This window comes from Eretmochelys imbricata, chromosome 2 (assembly GCF_965152235.1).
Source record: "Eretmochelys imbricata isolate rEreImb1 chromosome 2, rEreImb1.hap1, whole genome shotgun sequence".
NCBI lineage: Eukaryota > Metazoa > Chordata > Testudines > Cheloniidae > Eretmochelys > Eretmochelys imbricata.
This window is the reverse complement of record NC_135573.1, coordinates 48287086-48305783: the sequence shown is the minus strand read 5'-3', so window position 1 is coordinate 48305783 and position 18698 is coordinate 48287086. Positions and strand designations below refer to the sequence as shown.

Genomic DNA, 18698 nt, shown 5'->3' with positions numbered 1-18698 from the left:
GGGGTTCTCTATGTTTTGAATCTAATTACCCTGTAAGGTATCTACCATCCTGATGTTACCGGGGGGATTTCTTTACTTCCATTTACTTCTATCTCTATTAAAAGTCTTCTTGTAAGAAAACTGAATGCTTTTTCATTGTTCTCAGATCCAAGGGTTTGGGTCTGTGGTCACCTATGCAAATTGGTGAGGCTTTTTATCCAACATTCCCCAGGAAAGGGGAGGTGCAAGTGTTGGGAGGATTGTTCATTGTTCTTAAGATCCAAGGGTCTGGGTCTGTAGTCACCTAGGCAAATTGGTGAGGCTTTTTACCAAACCTTGTCCAGGAAGTGGGGTGCAAGGTTTTGGGAAGTATTTTGGGGGGAAAGACGTTTCCAAACAGCTCTTCCCCAGTAACCAGTATTTGTTTGGTGGTGGCAGCGGCCAATCCAAGGACAAAGGGTGGAATATTTTGTACCTAGGGGAAGTTTTGACCTAAGCTGGTAAAGATAAGCTTAGGGGGTTTTTCATGCAGGTCCCCACATCTGTACCCTAGCGTTCAGAGTGTGGAAGGAACCTTGACATGGTGGCAGAGTGGTGGGATTAACCTGAAATCATTTTGAGATCCAGTTGAGATTTTTTGAACTAGAAATACAGATTTTAAAAAAGAATTTTTTTTTTTCCCCTTTGGAAAGGAAGTCCAGAAAGCAGCTGAAACGGAAAGCAGCTTGTTTTCTCTCTGCTTTGGAGCCAGAGCTGAGACAAAAGGGGATTATCTTTGTGAATTGCAGGTTTTCTTTGCCTGGAGGCAGGGTACTTAGCCTCCTGCAGGGAAATTCACAGTCTTGGTAAACCAGAAGTTGTTTTTTTTTTTTCCCTAAAAGTAAACCGGGGGGGGGGGGTGTTCTACCCATTTGCCTGGAGACAAAAGTGGCAGGGTTTTTTTTTTAGGATTTTGATTTTTTTGTTTTACAAGGAGCACAGGTTTGAAAAGGAATTTTTTTTTCCTTTGGGCTGCTGGTAAGCAGGTTTCCAAGTAGTTGGAGATTTTTTGCTTTGATTTGGGCCCAGAGCAGAGACAAGGGAATTGTCTTTTTCTGTAGGCTGACAATCACTATCAGAGAATAGGTATTCTATTCCAGCACAGCAAAATTTTACAGCCAAGTTTTGTTTGTTTATTTCTACACCTTGGGTGTAAAGTTAGTTAAAAACAGAGAGGTTAGAATGACAAAATCCACGGCTCAACAAAAGCTGGAATTAGCAGTTTTCAGGCTGCGGAAAAACAAAGGGAACATGAAAGACAGATAGAACTCATGCGGCTGAAAATGGAAGCAAGGGCCAAAGAAATGGAAGCAAGGGCCAAAGAACTGGAGGAGAAGGAAAAAGAGAGGAAGCATGTGGAGGAGGTGGAGAAGATAAAGGCTCAGCGGAATATCCCAACAAACGCTAGCAATCCTTCTCCAAGTACCACTTCCCATCCCAGAAAGTTCCCCACCTACAAGGCAGGTGATGATACTGAGGCCTTCTTAGAAAACTTCAAAAGGGCCTGCCTTGGGTACAGCATCTACTGACCAATACATGATAGAGCTGAGGCCACAGCTCAGTGGACCCTTAGCTGAGGTGGCAGCTGAAATGCCTAAAGAACACATGAACAAGTATGAACTGTTTAAATCCAAGGCGAGAGTCAGAATGGGGATAACACCCGAGCATTCTCGTCGGAGGTTCAGAGCCCTAAGGTGGAAACCAGACGTGTCATTTACCCGACATGCCTACCACAGTGTGAAACATTGGGATGCCTGGATATCAGGAGCAAGTGGTGAGTCTCCAGTAAATTTGCTCTTCCTAATGCAAATGGAACAATTCTTAGAGGGGGTTCCTGAGGAAATGGAACGATAAGTGTGTGCCGGGCACTAGCAGACATTTTTGCCAGGGTAGGTTGGCTCTCCGACATCCTCACAGATGCAGGAACTAATTTCCTGGTAGGAACTATGGAAAGCCTTTGGGAAGCTTATGGGATAAATCACTTGATTGCCACTCCTTACCACCATCAAACAAATGGCATGGTGGAGAAGTTTAATGGAACTTTGGGGGCCATGATATGTAAATTCGTAAATGAGCACTCCAATGATTAGGACCTAGTGTTGCAGCAGTTGCTGTTTGCCTACAGAGCTGTACCACACCCCAGTTTAGGGTTTTCACCATTTGAACTTGTAATGGCCGCGAGGTTAAGGAGCCATTACAGTTGGTGAAGCAGCAATGGGAGGGATTTACACCTTCTCCAGAAACTAACATTCTGGACTTTGTAACCAACCTACAAAACGCCCTCCGAACCTCTCTAGCCCTTGCTAAAGAAAACCTACAGGATGCTCAAAAAGAACAAAAAGCCTGGCATGATAAACATGCCAGAGAGCGTTCCTTCAAAGTAGGGGACCAGGTCATGGTCTTAAAGGCGCTCCAGGGCCATAAAATGGAAGCGTCGTGGGAAGGGCCATTCATGGTCCAGGAGCGCCTGGGAGCTGTTAATTATCTCATAGCATTCCCCACCTCCAACCGAAAGCCTAAGGTGTACCATATTAATTCTCTAAAGCCCTTTTATTCCAGAGAATTAAATGGTTATCAGTTTACAGCCCAGGGAGGAGATGACGCTGAATGGACTGAAGGTGTCTACTATGAAGGGAAAAGTGCTGGTGGAGTGGAAGAGGTGAACCTCTCCATGACCCTTGGGTGTATGCAGCAACAGCTGATCCAGGAGCTGTGCACTAGCTACGCGCCGACGTTCTCAGCCACCCCAGGACTGACTGAACGGGCATACCACTCCATTGACACACATAATGCTCACCCAATTGAAGTCCAACCTTACCGGGTGTCTCCTCAAGCTAAAACTGCTATAGAACGGGAGATCCAGGATATGTTACAGATGGGTGTAATCCACCCCTCTGGCAGTGCATGGGCATCTCCAGTGGTTCTAGTTCCCAAACCAGATGGGGAGATACGTTTTGCGTGGACTACCGTAAGCTAAATGCTGTAACTCGCCCAGACAACTATCCAATGCCACGCACAGATGAACTATTAGAGAAACGGGGACGGGCCCAGTTCATCTCTACCTTGGACTTAACCAAGGGGTACTGGCAGGTACCGCTAGGTGAATCTGCCAAGGAAAGGTCAGCCTTCATCACACATCTCGGGCTGTATGAATTAAATGTACTCCCTTTCAGGCTGCGGAATGCACCGGCCACCTTCCAAAGATTGGTAGATGGTCTCCTAGCAGAATTAGGAGAATATGCAGTCGCCTACCTTGACGATATGGCCATATTTTCGGATTCCTGGGCAGAACACCTGGAAAATCTACAAAAAGCCTTTGAGGGCATAAGGGAGGCAGGACTAACTGTTAAGGCTAAGAAGTGTCAAATAGGCCTAAACAGAGTGACTTACCTTGGACACCAGGTGGGTCAAGGAACTATCAGCCCCCTACAGGCCAAAGTGGATGCTATCCAAAAGTGTGGCCTGTCCCAAAGTCAAAGAAACAGGTCCAATCCTTCTTAGGCTTGGCCGGTTATTACAGGCAATTTGTACCTCAATACAGCCAAATTGCCGCCCCGCTGACAGACCTAACTAAAAAGAAACAGCCAAATGTCGTTCAGTGGACCGAAGAGTGTCAGAAGGCCTTTAACCAGCTTAAAGCGACACTCATGTCTGACCCTGTATTAAGGGCCCCAGAGTTTGACAAACGGTTCCTAGTAACCACAGATGTGTCCAAGCATGGTGTGGGAGCAGTTTTAATGCAGGAAGGACCGGATCAAGAATTCCACCCTGTAGTGTTTCTCAGCAAGAAGCTGTCTGAGAGGGAAAGCAACTGGTCAGTCAGTGAAAAAGAATGTTACGCCATTGTCTACGCTCTGGAAAAGCTACGCCCATATGTTTGGGGACGGCGTTTCCACCTGCAAACCAACCATGCTGCGCTACAGTGGCTTCATACCGCCATGGGAAATAACAAAAAACTTCTTCGGTGGAGTTTAGCTCTCCAAGATTTTGATTTTGACATCCAACACATCTCAGGAGCTTCTAACAAAGTGGCTGATGCACTCTCCCGTGAAAGTTTCCCAGAATCAACTGGTTAAAATCGTCCTTGAGATGTGGAAAATATTGTTAGTCTTTATGTACTTGGTTATATATTTAGAGGTGCATGTGTCTTATTAACTCTGTTTTCTCCTAGAGCTCCAGGAAGAAATCACAGCCAGAGTTTCACCCTACCTGTGATTTGGGGGGCGTGTCATAAGTATAAAGGGAAGGTTAAACACCTTAAAAAATCCTTCCTGGCCAGAGGAAAAACCCTTTCACCTGTAAAGGGTTAAGAAGCTAGGAGAACCTCGCTGGAACCTGACCAAAATGATCAATGAGGAGACAAGATACTTTCAAAGCTGGAGTGGCGGGGGAGGGGGGGAGAAACAAAGGCTCTGTGTGTGTGTGAGAGAGAGAGAGAGAGAGAGATGCTTTTGCCGGGAACAGAAAGGAATGGAGTCTTAGAACTTAGTAAGTAATCTAGCTAGATATGCGTTAGATTCTGTTTGTTTAAATGGCTGAGAAAATAAGCTATGCTGAATGGAATCGATATTCCTGCTTTTGTGTCTTTTTGTAACTTAAGGTTTTGCCTAGAGGGATTCTCTGTTTTGAATCTGATTACCCTGTAAGGTATTTACCATCCTGATTTTACAGAGGTGATTCTTTTACTTTTTCTTCTATTAAAATTCTTCTTTTAAGAACCTGATTGCTTTTTCATTGTTCTTAAGATCTAAGGGTTTGGGTCTGTGTTCACCTATGCAAATTGGTGAGGATTTTTATCAAGCCTTCCCCAGGAAAGGGGGTGTAGGGTTTGGGGAGAATTTTTGGGGGAAAGATGTTTCCAAGTGGGCTCTTTCCTGGTTATATATCTGTTAGACATTTGGTGGTGGCAGCAATAAAGTCCAAGGGAAAAAGGAAAATAGTTTGTACCTAGGGGAAGTTTTAACCTAAGCTGGTAAAAATAAGCTTAGGAGGTTTTCATGCAGGTCCCCACATCTGTACCCTAGAGGTCAGAGTGGGGAAGGAACCTTGACAACTTCAAACAGGAGTTATGGGGGTCTCCGGTTGGCATAGCCTTTGAGCAGGCTGAGCAAGGTTTGAAACCCGGAGCCTTGGGCATGAGCCCAAGCGGCGGGCAGGGAGGAGAGGAAGGACCCCTTCCAACCCACTAAATTAAGTCTAAACTTATCACTATGTCTATAACAACTACACTAACTACACAATTATAACAACAATCTAACAACGGGAAGCAAAAAGCTAGGGAGAGTGGAGGACAGCTATGCCGCGCTCCAGAGTGCCAACGACCATCACTGGCGGTAGGAAGGAACTGAGGAGGCACTGGGTCGGCTGGGGTATGTATCCAGCGCTATGAAGGTGCCACTCCAGGGTGCTCTACAGCTGACCCACTGGGTGTTGCTAGAGTAAAAATTCTCCTACGATGGTGTACGCGGCGTGCACACACACCTAATTGAAATCGATATGAGCAAGCACTCGAAGAAGAACGTCCGTTTACCTTCTTTGTAAAGCACTGGGTATTTTATAATAATCAGAAGTAAGAAAGAAGTAACTGCTTCCCACCTACTCCCATGTTACTGATGTTACAGCTGCTTAAACTTTGTCAAACTTCAGCTGTTCAGGCTGCAATTTTCCATGCTGGATGTCTGCCTTTGAATTTTTTGGAAAATTTCAGCAAAAATGTTCAACTGTTTCAGAGAATGAGCTTAAGGGGGAAATGTGTTGTTTTGCGCATGTTAATGAATTGGCTGTCAGAAACTCTAGCACTGACATACTTCAGAGATGGAAGTTGGAATTTGGCTGGGGAGAGGGGGTCACTGTGGTGTCAGAGATATGTGCCTTTTGCGATACCTGTGAAAATCTTCTCTATTTTGGCCAGATTATGAGCCTCTGAAAAATCTGTTTGCACATAGTAGACACTTGTTAAAAATTTGGCAGTTTAACTGCCTGAAGATTTGGTCTGTACTGAGCATGTTCCTTCCTCTCACAGTGTGTGTGTGACTGGACTTTGCATGCTGTATCCTGGGGCTGCAGTGACTGTTTCGGGCCTCTGTGATGCTGGGCACCAGAAATTAGCGAAGAGACTCTCTTGTGGTCTCAGTGCTGCACCTGCTGGTGCCCAAGCAGCAAGGAGGAGGAAGGTGCCTGATTTAGAATGCAAAGGAGTGAAATGAGACATGCTGGAAGCAGTTGGAGACAGTGGGGGGTGGTTTGGGAAAAGGTCTGGGGGCATACAGGTGTGGATTGGGGGAGGACAGGAGCTTGGCTGGGGTGGTGTGGGAAAAAAGACAGGCTTTGGGTTGGAGGATGGGCAGAAGGCTAATCAGTAGAGCACACTCCCTCCCCCGCTCTAGAATCTGGAACGGAACTCAGGAGTCCAAGTCTCTGCATTCCTCTGCTGTTAGCAAACAGTTGTGAAACCCAGTGGCAGAGCGTTATCCCCTTCTTATGCCTTATCTAAATACTCAACCAACCATTCACTGTGTTAGCTCAAGTGGTAGAGTTCTGTGTTGTGGATCTAAAGTTTCAAATGTTGCTCACCCAAGCTGGGTGTCAATATATTTCCTGTGATGAATTTTTTTAGAACATGAGAACATTAGGCAACCACTGGAAAGCCTGTGCAATTTTAATTTGGACCCTCTGGGCGTATTCACTATGATAGGCTTTAATTACGTGATCACATACTATTTTTTCCACAGGACTTCTGCCTCATTCAATGTTTGTGGTGGTGTAGTGTGAGGCTGTTGGAGTCTGATGTCACTTTTGCAGGTGGGGGACCGTGTACTCTTTGTGGTAATAAGGCCCACCGCCTCAGCCAAAGGGGAGAAGTCATTGAACCCAGGTGCAAGGGAGTGCTGGACACAATAAATGAAAAAACCAGGGAGAGGAAAGGTTTAAAAGTCCGGGATGCAGAGGGGGACTGTAATGGTGCAGGTGGCCCACTCCAGCAGGGGGTGGGGTAGAAGCAGCCATGGAGGCTGTGGAAACCTGCAGCTAATTAGGGTGAGGCTTGTTAGGAGCCAGACAGGAGCTAGCTGCTGGGCCAGCCCCAATGTAAGGAGCTGCCCAACAGAGTAGAGGGGAGTCTCTCCCTGACAAGCAAGGGAGAAGGACTGACTCCCTGGGATAGCACCTGAGATAGAGCGGTGCTGGGCAGGCTCAGGGGAGTGGAGGGGGATCTCTGGCCTGTTACCTGCTAGGCTGCAGGCCCCTGCCAGAAAGGGCCACAGGGAAGTGGCCCAGGGATTATAGGCAGACGAGGGGAGAGAAGGAGGGCAGAGAGGCTGGCGCTAGAGGGTCCCAGGGTTGGGACCCAGAGGAGCGGGTGGGAGGGCCTGGGTCCCCCCCCTGCACTGCACCGCACCTGGCTGTGGAGGTGCATAGTCAATACAGACTGCAACTTGCCCCTGAAGTGAGGGGCTAGACCAGGGATCTCAAACTCAAATCACCAGGAGGGCCACACGAGGACTAGTACATTGGCCCGAGGGCTGCATCACTGACACCCCTGCTGCACCTGGCCTGACACCCACTCCACCCCTTCCAGGGAGCGCAACCCGGCAGCCTCTGGAACCTTCAGACTGGTGACCAGAATTCAGCGCCTTCGTTAGGTGGCAGCAAGTCCCACTGCTTGGTGTGAGTGGGATACAGAGCTGAGTAAGCAGATGGTGTGATACTTTCCCTCCCCAGGATCAAATGCTTCAACTGCCTGATTCTCAAAAACCAAAACCCTTTCTCACACCTCACTGGGTACAAAAGGTCCCAGACAAATGTTAGTCATATTTTTTTTTAGTACAAAAAAACTAAACATATGATACACTGAATTTTGAGTCAAAACCAGGGTTTTTGTACTGGATGGGCATGATGCACAAAAGAGGAGGTCTATGGTGGGGAACATAATCAAATAGGTTAGATCTAAGGTCCCCCTGAGACATGTACAAGCTTTTGTCAGTGCTTCTCCAGTTCTTTTATTCAGTGGACCATTTTCAAAGCCCTTCACAATTCTGTTCTCTTCATTATCCATTTTTGCCTCTTCATCATTGTGCTTCTTCCAGCTCCTTCCTCTTCTCAAGCAACAAGGTCATGAGAGGCTCATGCTTAATGTTTTCTTCCACACCATGCCTAGAAATGTCCTTCCTGAACTGATGCATGTAAGGCTATTAGTTGCTTCCCTCCCCTCACTTTGAGAGGGCCACGGACAGTAAGCTACCATATGATGACAGAGCTGTGGGAAAATTAGTGTTTACTCAATTTTATACACATTTTATATCTGATTGTTTCTCTTCCATACTTCATATACTGTAGGTTTTCTTAGGCCTGTGTGCCCACATGCATCAGCAAAGATAACATCTATGTCTGTCCATGCAGCACCTAGCCAAATATTAAATGAGATTTCCCCACTATATTCTGAGACCAATGCATCATTCTGCAGAGCACAGTTTGAGAACTCTTGCTGTTCAGTATATCTTTTTATAGAAATTACATTCTTCTACAGTTTACATGGTATCTAGTAGTTGACAACAGCTTTTTACTAAAGATATACAGTGGTAAGGTGACATTAAGTTTAATTTTAATAACAGCCACAGTAGAACAAGCGCTGGGTATTTTGTCCTGTGCTTTAGTCACATTTAATGTAGTTTCTTCTTAATAGTTTAGTTCTTGTCATATAGAATTGAGCAGTTCCACAGCTTCTTTTTGTACCTAAATTTTAAAAAAATGTGATGGTGAACAAAACAGTACTATTATTTACAGGCTTTCCTATAGCACTTATGCCCATAGTATCCAAGTGCCTCACAATTCCCCTGTAAGACAAGTGTTATCTTAAAGATGTAGAAACCAGGGTATAGAAGTTGAGTGATTTACTCGGTATCATATTGGACCCTCATAGCACAACCATGAATGGAACTTCGACCTCTGCTGATTCCCGGCCTAGTCCCTTACCTGCAGTACTTCCTCTCTAAACATTCATTTACTATACACTAACTCTCTTCATTGTATTTAAGTCGAATGCACAATAGCAGAAACAATTAGCACTTACTTATAGGAACTGCCATAATAAAACAGCACCAGGTGGATCTGTTATCCCATCACTGACAGTAACTAAGTCAGACATTTCAGAGCCAATAAACAGCTAATGGGCAAGTTTGTGAGGTCAGCTGTGTTTCTAGGACTCAGGGCCTGCCACTCCATCATTCAATATTTTAGTAACCCTGGCTATAAGAAGCTAGACTTACGCTAATAGTTGTTTGCAGCATATACATGGTCATGTGGCAATTTGTTGCGCACTGTGGAATAAACTGTGTTCACAACTTTTAACTTCTGAATCTGACATTTCTCCCAGTCTCTATTCACACCTAAGTTAATGGTATCTAGTTTGCAAATTAATTCCAGTTCAGCAGTTTCTCGTTGGAGTCTGTTTTTGAAGCTTTTCTGTTGCAAAACTGCCACCTTTAAGTCTGCTACTGAGTGACCAGAGAAGTTGAAGCGTTCTCCCACTGGTTTTTGAATGTTATGATTCCTGATATCAGATGTGTGTCCATTTATTCTTAACTTGGGCTTGAACAGGGACTGGGAGTGGCTGGGTCATTACACAAATTGAATCTATTTCCTCATGTTAAGTATCTTCACACCTTCTTGTCAACTGTCTGAAATGGGCCATCTTGATTATCTACAAAAGTTTTTTTTTCTCCTGCTGATAATAGCTCATCTTAATTAATTAGCCTCTTAGAGTTGGTATGGCAACTTCCACCTTTTCATGTTCTCTGTATGTATATATATCTTCTTACTCTATGTTCCATTCTATGCATCTGATGAAGTGGGCTGTAGCCCACGACAGCTTATGCTCAAATAATTTTGTTAGTCTCTAAGATACCACAAGTACTCCTGTTTTTTTTTACTGAAATGTCAGTGCTTCCTCAGATGACATAGGGACAGCAGGTCCTGAGTGCCGTGACTCAGGTTAGAGACAAATAAGCTTATCTAGCCACAGTAGGCTCTCCCTGCAGATACCAGGCTAAGTGCTAAACAAGACTCATTATATATCAGAGACTGAGAGAGCCTCCAGTAGAAAAGGAAATTTGTTCTTTGCCTGTAAATTAGATTTCTGCAAGAGGCTCCCTGTTCAAAATGCCCTACTACTTGGTTGTTCTGTGATGAATCCTGTTTGCACAGTTAAGTGAATGTAGCTTTACAGTTCTCGGTAGCTGTCGTGGGTTTTTGGGTGGGAGGAGGGGAGTGCGGGAAGGATATGTCTATTTTTAAAGAGGAGTTTGCTAGATAAGACACTGCCTGGAGCCCTGAGGAGATAATCCTGTTATCAGAATTATCTTTAGCAGCTGAACATACAACACTTTTATGTATACCCTCTGGTAGTACATTCTCTGACAAACTCTTGAATCCTAGTGTGTCTTCAGCTCCAACAAAAACTTGGGTATTTATAATAGAACAGGTTTCAGAGTAACAGCCGTGTTAGTCTGTATTCGCAAAAAGAAAAGGAGTAATTGTGGCACCTTAGAGACTAACCAATTTATTTGAGCACAAGCATAGGACAGTAAGGTTGGACAAGTTTTAATACCATAAAATCTCATTTTTTTCATTTTAATAGATTACTGGGTCGGAGAGGCAAAGATTCAGAGAAATGTGGTTATTAACGCATTACGATTCGTTGATGCCTGAATGGGATCCAAAAGTAGTTCCAGAACTACAATTTAGTCAAATTATTTTTACAGATGTTCAGCCACCGAAGTGCCATGCATGCTGTTTTCCACATACTTACATTGACAGTTCTTATATTATTTTTCCTACCTGTTTATCCTCCTCTGTATGTGCAGGATAATCCCTGCTTTTTGTTAGCCACAAGAGGGCCATCTTTTTGTTTTTTAACTTCAAGTATGTCTTCCCCAAAAGCAGCAAGTTTTTGCTGTAAAAGTTTGGATCAGCTGTATACAGTGACAGAAGAGTGAAAGATATTTTTGCTTCATTATATTGATTTTAGACAAAAAGCAATTGTGCACTGGTTTGAGACATTCTCTCTCGCTTTAAATGAGAACTGTAGTGAGCATGGCATACAATCCAGACCACTATATATTGTGACTTGCTAAAACATTTACACTTTCAAACTACTTAATGCAGTTATATTTTTGGCTCAAAGAGGAGCGAACCGTTGACACTGGGACAAATGTAAAGTTTTCATTTCCTGTGCTGGGCCCTGCGTACTCTGGTGCCCAACAGACCCAAATTCTGCAGCCATTTCAGTTAATTGTCATTGATATGCAAATTAATGTCTGTGCAGTGTCTAGCTGGGCCATAGACTTTACAACATAAGCTTTCTGGGCAGAAAGTGTATTCTCCAAGCATCATACAGGGAGGGAATAATAATGACATTAAACAAATTACAGTAGATTCTGCTTATTCATAACTTCTTGGTTCTCAGCAAAAAGTCTCTATTATCCAGAGGTTGCCAATAAATGGAAGGCAGGTTTGCAGGGCTGCAGCCAGAGCAAGGAGTACTGGGACTTGCTTCTCTGGCTGGAGCCCCACAAACCTGCCGGCTGGGATGTAGCCAGGGTAGGAAGCACCAAGACATGCATGGTACCTCTCCCTGCAGCCCTGCACACTTGCCTGTGGCTGGGAGGGGAGGCTGAGGGCAGGGTTTGTAAGGCTGCAGCCTAGGAAGGAATTGCTGAGCCCACGGTCCCACTGCCATGCCAGGGCACAGGCTGCAGAGCACAGAGAGGCAGAGTGCAGCCCTGTGGGCCCCTGGTGCTCCCGCTCCTCATGGAAAGCCCCAGCAAGAGGGCCGCAGCCTTCCTCCCCTCCCAGTTGCAGGCATGTTTGTGGGGCTGCCTCCAGGGAAAGCATGCCAACGAGTTGTTAATAAGAGGCATCCCTGTGACCAATATCCAAATCCTATCAAAATTAAAATCAGTGGGACAGGATTGGTTCTCAGCCAAATGTTGCTATTAACCAGATATTGTTAATATCGGGATTGCTATTAAGAGGCATCCACTGTAGGCACCTTTCCTCTAACGGGCAAACATCACCTTATAAAATGGGGAAATAGGTAGAAAGGGTTAGCTTGCCTAAGATCACACAGCAAGTCAGCAATAGGCTTTGGAACAGAACCAGGATATTCTTCTTCAGTTCCCTGTTCTAACCACTAGACCTGCTGCCTGCCTTATTCTTACTTCCATCAAAAAGTCACTTCATATTTGCCAGGCTTCCTTTTTAAAAGTTTAAAAATTCTCCTCATTCTTATTTTTCTTTGACAAGGCCCAAATTTCAAAACTGAACTCCATAGCCGCAAGTACAAGTTTTGCTTATTTGAGGTCAATGATATTTGCTGACATACCTATACCTTTTTCAGACAATGAGCCTTTCCGTGAGCTTGAATTAATAAAAAGCAACTCAAAGGGAAAAACCTAAGATGCCATGTATCAAACATACAGTACTGAATGATATGCTTCTTCCTACTGATTATAAACATACGATAGGGACCCACACACAGTAAATTACATAGGCATGTAATTTAACTTTGTCGAACTACTACATAAATCCTTGTTTGTGTCATGCAAATCCAAAAAAACATGCTCACATTCTGCATTTCAGCTTCTCTACATCCTCTTTTTTGTCTTCGTCCTGTCTCTCTGTTCTGTTTCTGCACTAAGGGGAATTCAGTCAGTTTCCTGTGCTTGGTCTTTTAAATGGACAAGAGCCAGGAGGCAGTAACAGGGAGATTTATCCAGCTGGACTCCGGCCCACACAAGTTAGGACCCAGGGATCAACAATTCCTAGCCTGGGGTTATAAATCAGTATAGACACTCAAGACCTAGGTTAACAAAGCCAAGGTCTGACACCGAGTTCTACTAACCCTGAGCATACATTGCAGTGCAGACAGACCCCTGGAGAGGGGAGACAAGTTACAGGCTAACTGGCTAAAATGGCAGGTCAAACAGTAGAGAAACAGAAGATAAAGCTTATCTTTTAAGCATTCTAACAGGCACCAACCTTAACACAGGACAGAGTTTCCCTCAATTACTTAAAAACAACCAAATTCTCTTTATAGCCAGCTCTTGGTATTTTCTTGCTAAAATTGTGCATCCACCATCACGTTCTCCTGCCTGTACTAACTCTCTCACAGGCTTCTAATTCAGTGCTTTATCTATAATCTATTTTAGGGGTTTCTGCTGCTGCCCATCACTGTAGTATTAATGTGTTCTACGTAAGACAGCAATAGTGGAGTCCCTAGTGGTTCTGGCTTGCCTCTCTTTTGCAGGTAAAAAGCCTCTGTGGGATATTTTTGTTTTGTTTAAGTTGGTTGGCTGATTTTTCTCAGGGATATTTTTAATTTTGAGGGGGGGTATTTTAGTTAAATGGGGGTGTCAGTGTCCTGTCATGCTAGCTGTGGTGGAAAGACATTTTCAAAGAAGCCCCCGATTAAATTAGCTGCAGCTGGGCAAGCTACAATTCAGCAGCTGCTAGTCAGGTTGTACTGGGTAAATCATTCCCTCTCGGGGCCCAGCCACTGTTTCTCCAAGTCAGGTGTGGGGGGAATTCAAAAAGATTTCCTTTTGTTAGGAGACTCTCTTTGTTCCCAGTTGTATTGAAGCTGACCCTTAAGCAAGGAAAGGAAAAGTTTTCATTCAGATTCTGGTAATTGAGCAATGCAATTCCTAATTCACTTCATGCACAAGTAGAGCTGGTCAAAAAAGAAAAAACTTTTTACTGATTTTTTCCCCCCAACCAGCTCTACTCATGAGTAAGAAAGAAAAATTGCCTGAACTGGTTCTTTGCTTTTTCAAATGTTGCCCACTGGAAATGCCATATATAACTAGAAATATTGCATTGCTACAAATGGTATGCATACATTTCACTATATAGTTCATTTTTAGAAATAGTTCAATCAAATTGAAGGCTACTGAATAACTTTGCAATTGGTTAAAATCATCACATCATAATTCACCACTCTGCTGCATAAGGGGGGGGGGGGGGGAGGGAAGAGCATGCCATATAACTTAGGTCTAATGAGCTGAGTGGTGTGGCCAGGGACCTCGAACCTATGTTTCAACAGTACATATGCGACTACATCTTTAACCCCTGGGAATTTGCTTGCTTGTTTTGGATCACCAAGGGCAAGAGACTCATTCTACTACAAACAAACTATACAAAAATTACCTTCTTCAGCCTTGTGAAAGTAACTTAGGGCCTGGAAAAGATAAGGGTCTAAGTTAGTATTGCAATGTTGAATGACTTTAAATCCACAGAATCAATTTATTCCTGAGAACACCCACCTGTACAAGAAGGCTGTTTTTTTTTTTAAATTGAGATACTGTTGGTTATCTATTGTCAACAGAACACAGAGACAAAACAGCCTTATAATATATATTTAACTACCACAAAGTTGGACTGTAGCTAATGTAATGCCAATATTTAAAAAGGGCTCTAGAGGGGATCCTGACAATTACAGACCAGTAAGTCTAACGTCAGTACCGGGCAAATTAGTTGAAAGCATAGTAAAGAATAAAATTGTCAGACACACAGAAAAACATAAATAGTTGTGCAAAAGTCAAACATAGTTTCTGTAAAGGGAAATCATGTCTTACTAATTTGTTAAGAGTTCTTTGAAGGGGTCAACAAACATATGGACAAGGGGGATCCAGTGGACATAGTATACTTAGATTTCCAGAAAGCCTTTGACAAGGTCCCTCACCAAAGGCTTTTAAGTAAATTAAGTTGTCATGGGATAAGAGGGAAGATCCTTTCATGGATTGAGAACTGGTTAAAAGACAGGGAACGAAGGGTAGGAATAGATGGTAAATTTTCAGAATGGAGAGGGATAACTAGTGGTGTTCCCCAATGATCAGTCCTAGGACCAATCCTATTCAACTTATTCACAAATGATCTGGAGAAAGGGGTAAACAGTTAAGTGGCAAAGTTTGCAGATGATACTAAACTGCTCAAGATAGTTAAGACCAAAGCAGACTGTGAAGAACTTCAAAAAGATTCACAAAACTAAGTGATTGGGCAACAAAATGGCAAATGAAATTTAATGTGGATAAATGTAAAGTAATGCACATTGGAAAAAATAACCCCAACTATACATACAATATGATGGGGCTAATTTAGCTACAACTAATCAGGAGAAAGATCTTGGAGTCATTATGGATAGTTCTCTGAAGACGTCCACGCAGTGTGCAGCAGCAATCAAAAAAGCAAACGGGATGTTAGGAATCATCAAAAAAGGGATCGAGAATAAGATGGAGAGTATCTTATTGCCCTTATATAAATCCATGGTACGCCCACATCTTGAATACTGCATACGGATGTGGTCTCCTTATCTCAAAAAAAAATATACTGGCTTTAGAAAAGGTTCAGAAAAGGGTAACTAAAATGATTAGGGGTTTGGAACAGGTCCCATATTAGGAAAGATTAAAGAGGCTAGGACTTTTCAGCTTGGAAAAGAGGAGACTAAGAGGGAATATGATAGAGGTACATAAAATCATGAGTGGTGTGAAGAAAGTGAATAAGGAAAAGTTATTTACTTGTTCCCATAATATAAGAACTAGGAGCCACCAAATGAAATTAATGGGCAGCAGGTTTAAAACAAACAGCAGGTTTAAAACAAACAAAAGGAAGTTCTTCTTCACACAGCGCACAGTCAACCTGTGGAACTCCTTGTCTAAGGAGGTTGTGAAGAGAACTGGATTTAAAAGAGAACTGTATAAATTCATGGAGATTAAGTCCATTAATGGCTATTAGCCAGAATGGGTAAGGAATGGTGTCCCCAGCCTTTGTTGTCAGAGTGTGGAGATCACTTAATCATTACCTGTTAGGTTCACTCCCTCTGTGGCACCTGGCATTGGCCACTGTCGGTAGACAGGATACTGGGCTGGATGGACCTTTGGTCTGACCTAGTATGGCCGTTCTTATGTTCTTATGACTGATCTCAGAACAGCTGAAGAAATATATTCTAGATCGGGGTGGGCAAACTTTCTGGCAGGAGGGCCACATCTGTGTGAGGAAATTATATGCAGGGCCATGAATGTAGGGCTGGGGCAAGGGTTGGGGTGCAGGATGCAGGAAGAGGCTCAGGGCAAGGGGCTGGGGTGTAGGAGGGGTGCAGTAGGGGGCTCAGGGCAGGGGTTGGGGTGCAGGAGGGGTTCTGGGTGTGGGCTCTGGCCCAGCGCCGCTTACCTCAAGCGGCTCTGGGGTGGCAGCAGCATGCAGCAGGGCTAAGGCAGATTCCCTGCCTGCCCTGGCCCCGAGCCGTTCCCAGAAGTGGCCAGCATGTCCGGCAGTGGCTCCTGCGGGTGGGGCGGGGTGGGCAGGGCAGGCAGCTCCACTGAACGCGGCCCTCACCAGCAGATACCACCCCCGAAGCTCCCATTGGCCACTGTTCCCGGCCAATGGGAGCTGTGGGGTGCAGTGACTGCCACCCTCTCCCCCAGGGGCCGCAAGTACATGGTGCCGGCCGCTTCCAGGAGCGGCACAGGGCCAGGGGAAGCAGGGAGCCTGCCTTAGCCCCTCTGCACCACGGGGCTGGCAATCCCGTGGGCCGGACTGAAAACCCTGACGGGCTGGATCCGGCCTGCGGGATGTAGTTGGCCCTCCCCTGTTCTAGATGTATATTTGTTTTTAAAGTCACCACTCAGAATAATGCTTTTAAAAGTACCAAGTTGACAGCATTGAAGACCAAAGTCCTCCATACACATACAACAGGATCAACACTGACAGTGACCACACAAGCTTCTCCACCCTATCACACTCCCGTGCTCCAACCCTAACGGTTTGAGAGTAATTCTGTCTACACAACCATTTATTCCTTGGCTTAGCACCTCATCACAACTTTTGTTGGCACTAGTTATTACTGTGTTAGACTGAACCACTATCTCATTTAATAAACAGCCATCACATACTAAGTATGTTTGCTCATTGTTAATGACCTACAGGGAAAGTACTTCTAAAAACTATTTTTGAAAAAGCTGCTAAGCATCCACAAAATGCTCTTTGTGCTGTTGTTGCAGAAATCTATTTTCAGCAACATGCTGACATCAGTGAGGGTGGGGTTGATGCTGAAACATACTTAACACTCTATTCATTTTTAAAGCACTACAAAACCCAGTGCCTGGTTTTGCAGAATTCAGCAATACTATGAAATCCTGGTTAACATTTTGGATTTATTCTTCTGAGGACTGAGATTTAGTGGCCACTTTATAAGCTTCATTTTCAGTTGCAAAAGCCTATTTGCTTTTTCAATTAGAACTCAAGCAACAAAAATTAGCTTTCTGCAAGGCAGCAAATCTCTTGCAGCTGCTTTCCTAGTGCTTTTTTTTGGGCGGGCGGGAGGGGACATTATTTAGTAGAGGTTATGGCCTAAATTCTGCCTGTTCCAACAGAAAACCTGAACACAGCTGCAGGAATTTAGATTTGTTCACTAAGAGCAAGGCCTGATAGGATTTTCAAAACCAAATTATTCAACTAAAAATGTAATACATTTTGTGTGATTTAATAGTTTTTTTGGGATCCTTAAGCTAACTCTGACCAAAGTTATATAGTTGAATAGAAAAAAAAAAAAAAGCTAGCCACAGATACTTTCTGGTTGGATTAGGCTGAAAACAATTCTGCCACCACTATCCTAAGTACAAGAGGGCTTGTCTATATGAATACTTAGTCCACAGCAAACCGGGGAGCAAATCTACCTTGTACTAACCTGCCACATACTGTCTGTGTGGACACTATTGCTGTGTACGAAAAATTCCCTTTGATCTACCCCACTTTGAAATTGAAGTAGGCAACTTCTAGCGCAGGGCCGCACGCTCCACACAGACGCGCAGTGCATCTCAGGCAAGTGTAAGGTATATTTATATTCCAGCTTGTTGCACACTCTGTGTGGGCAAGCCCTTATACAGCAGGCAACGTGCTCTAGTACTTAAAAGCTCCTGGAGTTAGGAGAACTGTGATGTAGTCCTGGTTATGACACAGACTTCCCGTGTGGCGTAGGGCAAGTCACAAACTCTCCGGACCTCAGTTTCTTCATACATTAAAAACAACAAAAAACAAAAAAAAAAACAGTAGGAGGGAAATAATACTGGTTCTGAGATCTTATTAAGATGGGCACCTTTACATGTGTATAATAAAACATGATATAAAAACCAAAAATCACATGACCGTGGAGGACAAAGATACCTCAAGTTCAATCTGGAGGAAAACTCAAGTAGTTAAACAGTCATGAGGATGAAGAGGAAATATTTGCTTATGAAAAATGACAAAATCAGAGGGAAGCATTTTATTTTCATAGAAGGAAATGAAAATAAAAATACTAAGTGTTAGGATATAGATATTCAGGCCTGTCTGTAAAGGCCTATACTCTAAGAATTTAGGTGTATTCTTATCACTTGGCTAGTGATAGAGGTATAAAAGAAAGAATCAAAATCACTGTCTGCTGGTGTAAGGGCCTTCTCTTACTGTGACAGTCTGAGGCCCTGTTCTTAGGCTAAGGCCTTTGGCTAAGCAGCAGAGGCAGCCATAAGCTGGGAAGCAAACAGTCACATCCTCACATTCCAAACTAGTCACACTGAAATAAGGTGCTATTCGGCTGTTAGGAATACAATCCTGTCCTGATAATTCGTATCACCTCCAGAGAAAGGGAAGTG

General features: G+C 43.9%; 1 protein-coding gene across 1 annotated transcript in view; it reads right to left on the bottom strand.

Annotated features, from left to right (window-relative positions):
- Positions 1 to 8497: 8497 nt before the first annotated feature.
- The window catches only part of RMDN1 (regulator of microtubule dynamics 1), a 31621-nt gene continuing 21420 nt past the window's right edge, over positions 8498 to 18698 (bottom strand). Inside the window, 3 exon segments of the mRNA XM_077810055.1 lie at positions 8498 to 8748; positions 10852 to 10985; positions 14221 to 14251. Coding sequence (XP_077666181.1) covers positions 8710 to 8748; positions 10852 to 10985; positions 14221 to 14251 — 204 coding nt within the window. The 3' untranslated portion in view covers positions 8498 to 8709.